Source organism: Megalops cyprinoides, chromosome 17, assembly GCF_013368585.1.
Source record: "Megalops cyprinoides isolate fMegCyp1 chromosome 17, fMegCyp1.pri, whole genome shotgun sequence".
NCBI lineage: Eukaryota > Metazoa > Chordata > Actinopteri > Elopiformes > Megalopidae > Megalops > Megalops cyprinoides.
This window is the reverse complement of record NC_050599.1, coordinates 12,552,143-12,563,444: the sequence shown is the minus strand read 5'-3', so window position 1 is coordinate 12,563,444 and position 11,302 is coordinate 12,552,143. Positions and strand designations below refer to the sequence as shown.

Below are 11,302 nucleotides of genomic sequence, written 5' to 3'. Positions count from 1 at the left end.
GATGATAACAATTCATAAGTGTTAAATCCCTGTCTTGGTGGTATGAAAGCAATGTCCAGGAAAGCAATGAGCCAGGAGCATGGGGCTGCAAAATACAATACCTTAACTACCAACGCACAGAGCTATCCCATAACAGTTCCCTAGCCTCACCAAGATCCATAGTCTTCAACAATGTTTGAAAACATAGATGCTAACGTCTGATATTGCAAACAGTAAAGATGCTTTTCAACACAAACAAAGGTGGATCTCATCCGTGAAATCTGGTCTATGTAACATGTTTGGATTTTCACTGGGAAGGTGGGAACTCCTTCCTTTGTTGTAGAGTCTCCCAGAATTCCATCCAATCCACCAGCCAGTAGCATACGTTAATCCAGTTTCACGCATATGACCCGTGTGTGATGAAAATTTGTGGTTATGTTAATGATCTTCTGTACCACCACCTGAGGGGCTACCACATGGGCAGGCTTCTGGTAACTGCACAGGATGCTGCTGGCAGCTGCCTTGTCTTCTCTCTCCAATTAGGAGGGGGAACTACCTTTGGGAAAGACCCTGGGATTTACCTGGATATTATCTGGGTGTATTCTGTCAGCCCTCGGACTGTATCTTGTTTTGATCTCTGTCCCTGGCTTACATATTTTGTGGAATATGAGTTCATCCGTTATGTCATCATCATCAGTCATGAGTTCGGACTCACTCACTAGCACACACACTGGACAGCAATGAACTGTTATAAACAGATCCAAGTGGGGGGTATATTACCAGAGTTAGGTGCCACAGGTTCTAATATGACACAATTAACGCACTTTAAAAACTTTTTTTTTTTTACATTTCATGTTAAGAGCTGTCCACGGTACTGAACCCTTTCTAATGAGAACTGATAATGAATCCTTTGTTAAGGAATCTTAAGACTCGATTCACCCAAAGTCCCATAAACAGTGCTGACAACAATGCGTATTGGACTGTGTACTGAAAACGTTGTACAATACAGATCCGTTACGACGCCTTGTGCACAAACCGTGCTGCACACAGAAAATGACTCTTTTGCATCATTTGTAACTACCATGCTTTGAGTTATTTACGCAAGTTAATTGTTAATGCATACGACAGGTGATGAGTCGCCAACGTCGTGGAAATCAATTTAATTAGTATTAGTTAATACTGGTATTACAATTCTTTTTCGTCATGTTTATATATATATATATATATATATAGTGTAACGACACATGCATACACACGCACACACACACACACACATACACACCAATGAAAAAAATCAGGGAAAAACGCATAGGCTAATAGGAATAGGAATAGGACAAGACAGTGAATCGTTGCTGTTAATTACGCACACATTCACTTTCCACGCGGTTAAAAATAAGAATTTGAACACCCATATGGCCCCCGATTCCGTGGGAATGCACATAATTAAAAACAAAATATGGATTTCTGGTGTTACCAGTGAAAATAAAGCAAGCTGTCAAGGTCAAAATGTCAGTGAGCAGGCTTCGGGTGCGGTCCTCGGACGACTACTTTCCACACCAGTGAGCAAATGGAAGCGGAGAGAAGTTTAGCGCACTGATCCAAATTATTGTCTGGGTCTGAACCTCCTAACAAAAAGGGCAGAAAATTACTGTCATACTAATATTCTTGGCTTGTGAAGTCTATCCAAGCGGTTGCGTATGAAAGTGTCAATAACATCCCAATTTAATTTACATAAATGCATTGGACTCTTTTTATGTTCACCGTTGAAGGTTCAAAGATATGTTAAATATTCGTAAAAGGCTTTTTGAAAGGCCCTCCATAGAAGGAAGGAGACTGCCTGGAAGTTCATAGAACGGTAAATGCATTGCAAAGCATGTACACGGATATTTGAAATGAAGATTCCGGTTCCATCCGAAAATGTATCTAACGGGGTGTAATGCGGTTTTGCAGCGTATTAAACATAGGTCTTCTGCGAAAGTGTATGATGCAAAGGCGACAAACGCAGTTACTGAATTGGGGGCAGATAACACGGATCACCTACTAGTTAATTACAAACTATACGACTCGACTCGAAGGGAGGGATTAGTCCACAGTCCCGGTAGAATAAAACTTCTATGGCAGATTGATTTCAGCGGGTTGGCGATTCGGATTCCGCTCGCTGTGTCTTTGGGAAATGTAGCGCACGTAGCTAATTAAACGCATGCTCATTGTGATATGCGTCCCGTCTAAAACACGGCGAACAGGCAAAGTACCACGAGCCTAAAAACATTGACCTCTCGTGTATAATAATAAAGATGAGTAATGGGACTAAAATCAAACACACTCTGAACCGCCGAGCAGACATTTGCTCAACAGGTGGATGCGGAATTATTACGGGTTGCTGCCATCATCAGAACGGAAGGGAAACCTACTGGTCCTATCTTTCTTTACTAATCTATCATTACAGTCAGAACACACCGTGGAATGAATCCTGTTCGATTTGAGCCACGCTTGAGTGAGAGTTTTTAGATACGTTACTTAAAAACACGTCTTGATCGTTCCATGGTACTCAAAAGTTCAAGAAGAGGGCAACGAATAAAATATTCCTGCTTAGATTATCTGAAACACAGCATGTATTTGTAAGAATAGGCCTGATTAGGTAGATTTAAAAAAAAAAAAAAAAAAAAAAAAAGCCCCTCTATTCCTATGGCATCAATCCACCCAGAACGGTTTTCTGTGTTTACTGTTGTAGTGTCTAGGAGCCTCGGAAATATCAAGAGCATCTACACCCCCGAAGATTAGTGACGTCATGTTCAAACTGGAGTTAGGGGAGAAAGCAGGGAAAAGCTAAGTGGGCAAGGAAGTTCAGTTCTCCTCCCTCTGCCTTCTGAATACTTCTCATAAATATTACTTTAATCGGGAATCTTACAGCAGAAAGTCACCACGGCTACAGGGCTGCGAATTCCTCGCAGCTGTTATTATATCAATTTGTTAGAATTTCTGCGTTTACTCAGGACTCGTCGGGCAGTCTGATTCGCTGCGCAGCTTCGATAGTTTTCCCCAACTTTCAGCTTCTGTGTTGCGTCCAGGGCATCAACACCTCGACAATCACAGTGTGCGTAAACCAGGACTGAGCAGTCATCGAGAACAACTTGAAGACATACTAATACTTCGATATTCCGTAAACCCTGGAAATTTGCTATCCTGGCCAACAGAAGAGGAAGAAGCTGGGCATTGCTGAAACTCGTGACTATTACGACCAATCGGGATTTCTTTTCGTTACTTGTTAAAATTTGGCTCTTAAGAAACTGACTTTAACTGACTCCACCGAGACAGCGGGATTTATTATATAGGCTATATATAAACACGAACAAGATCGCCCAGGATGAGCAAACCAGCTGGATCAACAAGTGGGTGTTTAGATATTTTAAATGTCAAATCCAGTAAGTGACAGTTACGCCGTCCTTTGAAAATGTTAAAGTTAAGATTGGTTGGCTAGTTGTAAACTTGTTGCCTGAAAGGCAATGGAACAAGCGGCCATTTGAGTAAGATGATAAATGTATGTGTTTGCATGTCCTTCTTCATAATACGCACAGCGGAATTTCAGTATCAATTTTGTATTTACATGATAGAAAGTGAATTTTACCGTCGATGTGTTTATGTCGTTCTGTAGATTGGACCGCTGTGTAATTTAAGTATTTGCTGATAACTTTGAAAATTAAATGTAATGTAATTAGTGGTTTGCCATGTGCAGAGGAGTACTATACACAGGAAAAGCTCGGCTGAATTCTGTAAATCCATGGAGTCTGTAAGACTTGTGTCTGATAACCGGGTGTTAATTGACAGTTGCAAAGTTGTTAACGTCAAAAAGCTGTATCCATGTGTCAACAAGCAATATAGGGAACTGATGCTGAAGAACCGGCTGCGTTATACAGGATTTCTTTCCCCTGCTTAATTTTTCTCTACTTAACAGGTGTCAGAGAAAGGTTTCATGCTAAAAATGTGTCTAATTGTGAAAGAAAAAAATATCCGCATTCCCATCTGATATTTACCGATCGGGTAGAATTTTGAGGAAAACGTTGAACAAAAGTTATGGCCAGGTATTATCCATGTGGTCTTGAGAGTTAGATTGAGTCACTGCCATTTAAAGATTTTGACCCAATAATAGCAATCAGCTATGCATGTAAACAATTATTTGTTGTTTATTTTGTTTCATCTGCACCCTGCGGTATAGTATTAGCTACAGATTGTATTAATGCGAGCTATTTGTTACATATCGGACTAGTATTTTTGTTTTCTAAGGTAAAAGCATTTTTGCGTTTAGTGAGCGAATTATATTTAGAGCATATTTATCCAGCTTTAGGTGAATTAACAGCATTTCATTTAATATGTACTGTAGTTGTGAATTTCAAAGTAAGTGTATTATATATTAATTTCATGGTTTCGCTCTCCATGGAAAATGGTCACTGAAAAATACAAAGATATTTTCCTATGCTCAAGTTTGCAACATTTATATCAACATCGATATGTAAAGTTGTGTACCCTATATATTAAAGAAAATTATGATATATGAAAGTATATCCGCAAAATATGTTAGAAAACAATGTTCTCGATTTTTCTACCATTATTATTTTTCGCACACGTGGTTCTAAATAAATAAGCCAAAATAAGCCAAAATGTCAGAGGATAGTATTTATGATTTACATTTAAAACCATTCAGCATTCACGTCACCGAATTGTCCATATGTCATAATCATGTTTTGTGTCTTCCCCCCGTGCAGAAAGTATAAAAGTATGCTGATAACTTATAAGTATACTGCTTACACAAAATGTCTTGGAATAATGTTGGCGCAAATATATCAAGAACCATACACGCAATTTTTTTATAACTTTTCTTGAGTTATTTACAAAGACCTGTTGTTGGATAGGTTTATTAACTCATAGATGTACATTAATACAACAAATTATTTTTCATAATTATTAATTATTAATTTAGTAATGCATTGGACATCCGACTTGAAGCATACAGTAACACATACATTATAGGCCTACTTTCTGGGTGGTAAGAAAAACCTTTCGGCGAGTCAATAAAACTAAGGCTAACTTCTTTCAGCAGTTTTTTTGGGTTGATGGTAATTACAGTAATAGAATATGCCATATATCTTTAAGCAATTATGACACACAGTGAGACCGAAGGGAACCCCTGTTGAGAAAAGTTAAAGACGCTTTCACTCGCTCGATAAAATGGCGCTTCATTTACTTAATCTTTCTCAAGACGAAAGAAGTTATAGAAACAGAAATATGTTATAGAAATAGTTACATAAATATAAAATAATACTTTTGCTCGGATATCTTAATAAGAAATTACTCACCCTTAGAATGTGAACAGACATTAACTTGAATAATGGTGACAGCACTAGCGATTATCAAATAATTACTCAGTCTATAAAACTATGTATTGTAAATACGTGAGCATTACGAATCGACTGATTATTTCCTTAAATCGATTTGAATAAATCTTTTCAAAGATTCATTTTGAAGAAAGAGTTTTAAGACCCAGTCTTCATGTATTTAAGAAATGCAGTTCACAAAATGCGGTGTTGCAAAATAATAGTTTAAATAACATTTTCCATTTAATATATTTGTTACACAACCGATACATAAATGAGTTTGCCACTTTGCCACTGTTGCCATTTCTTGAAAAAAAAATACAGACAAGAAAAAATGTATAATACTGGGATTATGCACATCAGGAGTGAATGATTGAACACAAATCTGAAGAGAGCAAAATTCTTACAGAACATCTCATCTAAATACCAAATAACAATGCCCACAATCTTCAAAATTAACTGCTGAATTATTCCACCTCTCAAGTCGATTGCGTTTCCCTGTGGTTATCAGGCCATATCCGAATTCCCATGCTTCCCTTTTTGACGGGTCACTGGTGAATCAATGGGCAGGTGGCAATATGTCATTGTAATTACATAGACGTTTTAAGCCCCTAATATACATGAAATATACTTCTATATATACATTTAAATAAAAACTAAGCAGAGCCATTCCATTTACCTTCTGGATAATCTACATACACTTCATTTCAGTTTGTGAAACGAGATCGTTTGTATTATTCCCATTGCTATGTCACTCTCTAATCCTCAAGCCTATAGACCTGTTGTATAAAGCAGCTGTCGTGTTTCATTATAAAGGGAATGGCAGCTTGTCGAGATCGAGGCAGTCAGACGAGTTTCAATGGGAAAATCATTAAGTTAACACTTTCTCTAATGTCTCCATTGTCTACCCTCAAACATTGTCTTAGGGGCCTTCAATGTGACGCTTCCCACCAAACAAGCCTCAAATCTACACATTCCCATGGACGGCGCATTAAAATGCGGAACAGTATTCTTTGTTACGATTTTTTTTTTTTTTTTTGAGATTTTAGGCGAAGGGAGGGGTGAGGGTCTTTGGACTATCGTTCTTCAAAACCGTGTTCACAGAACATTGGAAGTGGATTTACTTTGATTTACGTGGGCCTTACGGATATCTAGCGACTCAATTGGGGGCTTCAGTATTTTCTAAAGAAAATCGAATGATAAAAGCACGCGGCATATCATTGCCGGTGTATCGGTCGCTTTAGTAGTATATCAAACGTCCTTTGTCTTTCAGCGTATTGCCAATGACCCTCATTGTGTTTCATTGTGTTCACATCGTTCATAGTACGTTTGTCTTTTTTATTTTTTTTTTTTGTCAGGTCGAATTTTGGATATTCCATGCAAAGTATGTGGAGATAGAAGTTCTGGAAAACATTATGGCGTCTATGCCTGTGATGGGTGTTCAGGATTTTTCAAGAGAAGTATTCGCAGAAACAGAACATATGTCTGCAAGTCTGGAAACCAGGTACCCCCCAGCCCCCAAAACACGCATTTTTCTATATATATAAATATATATATATATATTTCTGATTGGATATTGGACTTTCTAACTTTCAATAATGAAATAATGGTACATTTTCTACAACGGAAATGGATTATAATAACCAAAAAATCCTGTTCTTTGTCCTTAAAAAACTTTGATTGGTTTGATTGAATCATTCCCAAAGATGGCGACACAACGTCTCTACATTGTTCTGTAATGTAATGGTGTGCTGCATGCATATTACTGTATAGTAACGTATCGAGATGAAAGTTTCGCAAACTCAGTGGGGTTCAGTCCACGCACGTCATGGGAACGTGAAGCAGCGATACTGGTTTTCACCCACTGCTCCTGTGGATTGTCTTTCCATCTATATTGAAAACTTTCGTTGTTATCTGCACTTCAGATGACATGTGTTTCCACCTTCGCAGGGGGGCTGCCCTGTGGACAAAACGCACAGAAATCAATGCCGCGCGTGTCGACTGAAGAAGTGTTTGGAAGTCAACATGAATAAAGACGGTAAACTAGTTTAATTAAACGGCATGCTGCACGGCACTGTATTTTTAGTTTAAAATCAACGCAAAACAAGTAGTATTTATAACACTAATGCCCACATTTTGTAAATATGCTTATAAAACTGGGAATGTGGGAACTTTGGGAACAACTTCTTATTTGTCGGTTAGAAATTAAATGTTTACACCACCATTACCTATTGACACAAAAGAATTACATATTTTCTTTTTGTTCTGTTTTTAGATAATTAAATCTTACGAAGACAATTTCATTAAATTGTGTCAACATTAACGTATTAATAGGGCTGTCCATCTATCTCGACAGCTGTGCAGCACGAAAGAGGGCCAAGGACGTCCACCATACGGAAACAAGTTGCTCTGTATTTCAGAGGGCATAAGGAGGTGAACGGGTCCTCGACCCACTTTCCAACTTCGTCCATCCCGGGTCCCCCGTTCTTCACCGCCGTCACTCAGCTGGAACCTCACAACCTGGAGCTAAGCACGGTGTCCAGCACACCGGAGCGCCAGGCGATCGTAGGGCTGGCGCAGCCCACGCCGAAGGTACGCGCTCTGGAGTGCATAGCTTTGGGGTGTTCAGAATTCCTGTAAACTGAATAACCGTAAACCGGTGAGCGCAGCACGCACGGGTTCAACCCACGGCACTCCTTTAAAATGCCGGATCATATTTTGTCTACCTTGCTTCGCGGTTTAAAATGAGTCCTTAATGCGAATAAATAACGAATAAACAGTGGACGTCTATTATTTTGATGTATGTTCGTGAAGTGTGGTTGAGCCATTGCACAATTCAATTGACATGGCAAATTTCGCGGCGGAGGGCCAAATTGTACATCGTATTGTTTTGTCACAACTTGCCTCAAATTACTCATTTTCGAGGGACACAAAGTGCATGAACGGACTAGCCCAAGTGTCTCACAAACACAAAGAGAAAAATGTGAACACCTGCAGGTAGTGTAATTTCTCCTCTTCCATTGCAGTATCCACACGAAGTCAGCGGAACACCGATGTACCTGTATGAGGTGGCAACAGAGTCAGTGTGCGAATCAGCGGCTCGGCTTCTGTTCATGAGCATTAAATGGGCCAAAAGTGTGCCAGCCTTCTCTACGCTCCCCTTACCTGACCAGGTGAGTGCAAAAAAGTGGGAACATGAGGTCACAGGTGTCAGTACCACAAGGCAACCCCCACCCCAACCCCCCACCACGAGAGTGACAGTTATTATTCCAATCCTTATCGTTTAATCTTAGCTGACTTCACGTGCAATAGATTTTTCTGGTTTCCTCCTGACACAAAGAACTCAGTTTCCATGTCTAGCAAGAACTGACATTTATGTTTTTCTGTTCTGTTACCAGTCATAACCATTATTTCTCACTCGCTAAAATTTAAAGCCCGATTTCGATGTATGTAGTAATCTTCCTCATTACTGAGATTTATAATCTGTATTACAGTTAATCCTATTAGAAGATGCCTGGAGAGAACTGTTTGTTCTGGGCATTGCGCAGTGGGCTATTCCTGTGGATTCTAACACCCTGCTTGCCGTTTCAGGTACGTTCTCTCAGATGGAAAAAAAAACTTGAGATGCACTGTTACAAGTGATCATAACACTAATCTGATGACAAATTCCTGAAAAGAAAGTGAGAAAATGAAGCAGACAGTATAAAACGAACCTGTTAGTGTGTTACAAGTATGTAAGGACAACTAGAAATAACACCAATTAAATCAACATTAGCGAACAGACCGTGTTCGTTTTAACTGAGGCGTTTGTCTTGTGTTTTTTAAAGGCATGAACACAGAGAACACAGAGTCACAGCGGTTGAATAAAATAATTTCAGAAATACAAGCTCTTCAGGAAGTAGTTACCAGGTTCAGGCAGCTGCGCCTTGATGCGACAGAATTTGCCTGTTTGAAGTGCATCGTGACATTCAAAGCCGGTAAGTACCTGAAAACAGTTTTTCTCTAGAACAGCTCAGCCGCAATGAGCAATTAATTTCGGCAATCTTACGTTCAGATGCAGCATTAAACTATTGTAATACACTCGGAAAAGCAACAAAAGAAACATGTAATATCAGTGTTTTTGCGAAGTAGGCCCAATACATTATTATTGCATTATTTAGTTCTATTATAACATTACCATCTATTATAATGCAACTTGCGATATACAATAAAAAAGGACGCATGACTGACGCAGAGTACTTAACTTTTTTGTCTATTTTCGTGATAATGTAACATGAAGGCAAAATCTCTGTGCAATCTTTTTGCAGTCCCCACCCACAGCGGGTCCGAGCTAAGAAATTTTCGTAACGCTACTGCGATTGCAGCCCTACAGGATGAAGCACAACTCACTCTTAACAGTTACATACATACGAGGTGAGGTACTAAGTGTTTGTCGTTGACTGAGAGATGATAGCCTACAGTGCATCTCATTGAGCAATGGAGGCACTCTTGGTGTGTCACTTTTTAATAGGCTACGCAGAAACGATTTACCCAGATCCATTTTTAAAATTTCCTTTATTTATTTCGCCGATAAAGTGCAAGAGAACAGTGGTCACATTGATCAAATCTGCCCAGTGATCTGGTAATTACTTGTGCTTGACGGCATGGAGTACTCAAGTTTAATTTGGGTTTTTCATCTTAAGGTATCCTACTCAGCCCTGCCGCTTCGGGAAGCTACTGCTTCTTTTGCCTGCTCTGCGATCGGTGAGCCCATCAACCATCGAGGAAGTGTTTTTCAAGAAGACCATTGGGAATGTCCCTATCACAAGGCTGCTGTCCGATATGTACAAGTCCAGTGATATATGAATGTCTGCTTTTGTAGAGGCGAGCCGGTGACAAAGCTCCCACAAGTGGCTCACGCATGACACACAAGCATTAGAAAGAGTCGAGCAGCCCAAAGAATTCCAATCTTAGTACTCGTGTTGAACTTGAAAAACATCTCTACCCGGGAAAAAAGATTTTTGACGAATGGCAGGGAAATTTGGGAGAGGACTGATCGGACTACGAACCTGGAAAAAACCCTCTCTGTTAAGTGTTAAAATGCATTTTCGTAATGGAATTACCTTTAGTGGATTTAAAGACAATGAAACATGCGATTAAAGCTACCCTGTTACGATTTGTAGACAGGTAATATAATATATTTGGATTTAAAGAATTTGACATAGAATGCTTACTGTAAGAGGTTGTGTATATTTGGTTAGCTCTTTAATGATGACAAAGTTTTCTAAGTGTCTCAAAGACCAATGAAAGCAGAGGAAACCAAAAAAAGAAGAATAAAAGACAAAAGAAAAATACATGAAGTAACGGACGAGGGAACTGGTCGCTGTCCCTGACACAGTGCTGAAACCAAAGGCCATGGTATGACGACACATAACACGCGTTAGACATGACCGACAGAGGAACACGGTTCCGTTTCCACGTGATATTTAGTGTGGCGAGAGGGCTTGGCTGGCATGATTTTAGAGCTTTTGATTTCTTTTCACATGAAAAAAAGTTATAAACTCGGCCTTTCAGGCTGCTTTGGGCAAAACATTGACTGAATTTAAAAGATAAACAAGTAGCCTATTACGTATTTTTTGTGTGTGTGAGGAAGCGTTAAATGATTACTCTCAGAAGTAGACACTAACACTGGAAAACGTTCAGCACTTGTTTTTTTTTAGAATGTAAATATTTTTATTGTTGTAAAGAGTGGTTTTAATTTTGTGAAAGTTGTACTGATATATATTATTAGAATAAATACTATTGAATTATGTTTTGGACTGGCTTTTGTGTCGATGTCAAGGGGCTTAAATAGGGAACTGATGCATTTACCAACTGCTGACATTTGTATTGTTTGCGAGGGCAATTATCCCTTCGAATTATATTTTTGGGATCCCAAGTATCACAAATCTGGAAAATGAATGGCCACATACTCA

The 11,302-nt window shown here is 39.1% G+C and overlaps 1 protein-coding gene across 1 annotated transcript; it reads left to right on the top strand.

The window, feature by feature from the left end:
- Positions 1-3,338: 3,338 nt before the first annotated feature.
- On the top strand, positions 3,339-10,356 carry nr2e1 (nuclear receptor subfamily 2, group E, member 1). The gene is made up of 9 exons (XM_036550352.1): positions 3,339-3,368; positions 6,707-6,852; positions 7,299-7,386; positions 7,705-7,940; positions 8,375-8,521; positions 8,843-8,939; positions 9,176-9,325; positions 9,656-9,761; positions 10,031-10,356. Exons 1-9 carry the CDS (start codon positions 3,344-3,346, stop codon positions 10,191-10,193), a joined length of 1,158 nt encoding a protein of 385 aa, XP_036406245.1. The 5' UTR covers positions 3,339-3,343; the 3' UTR covers positions 10,194-10,356.
- The last annotated feature ends 946 nt before the right edge of the window (positions 10,357-11,302 follow it).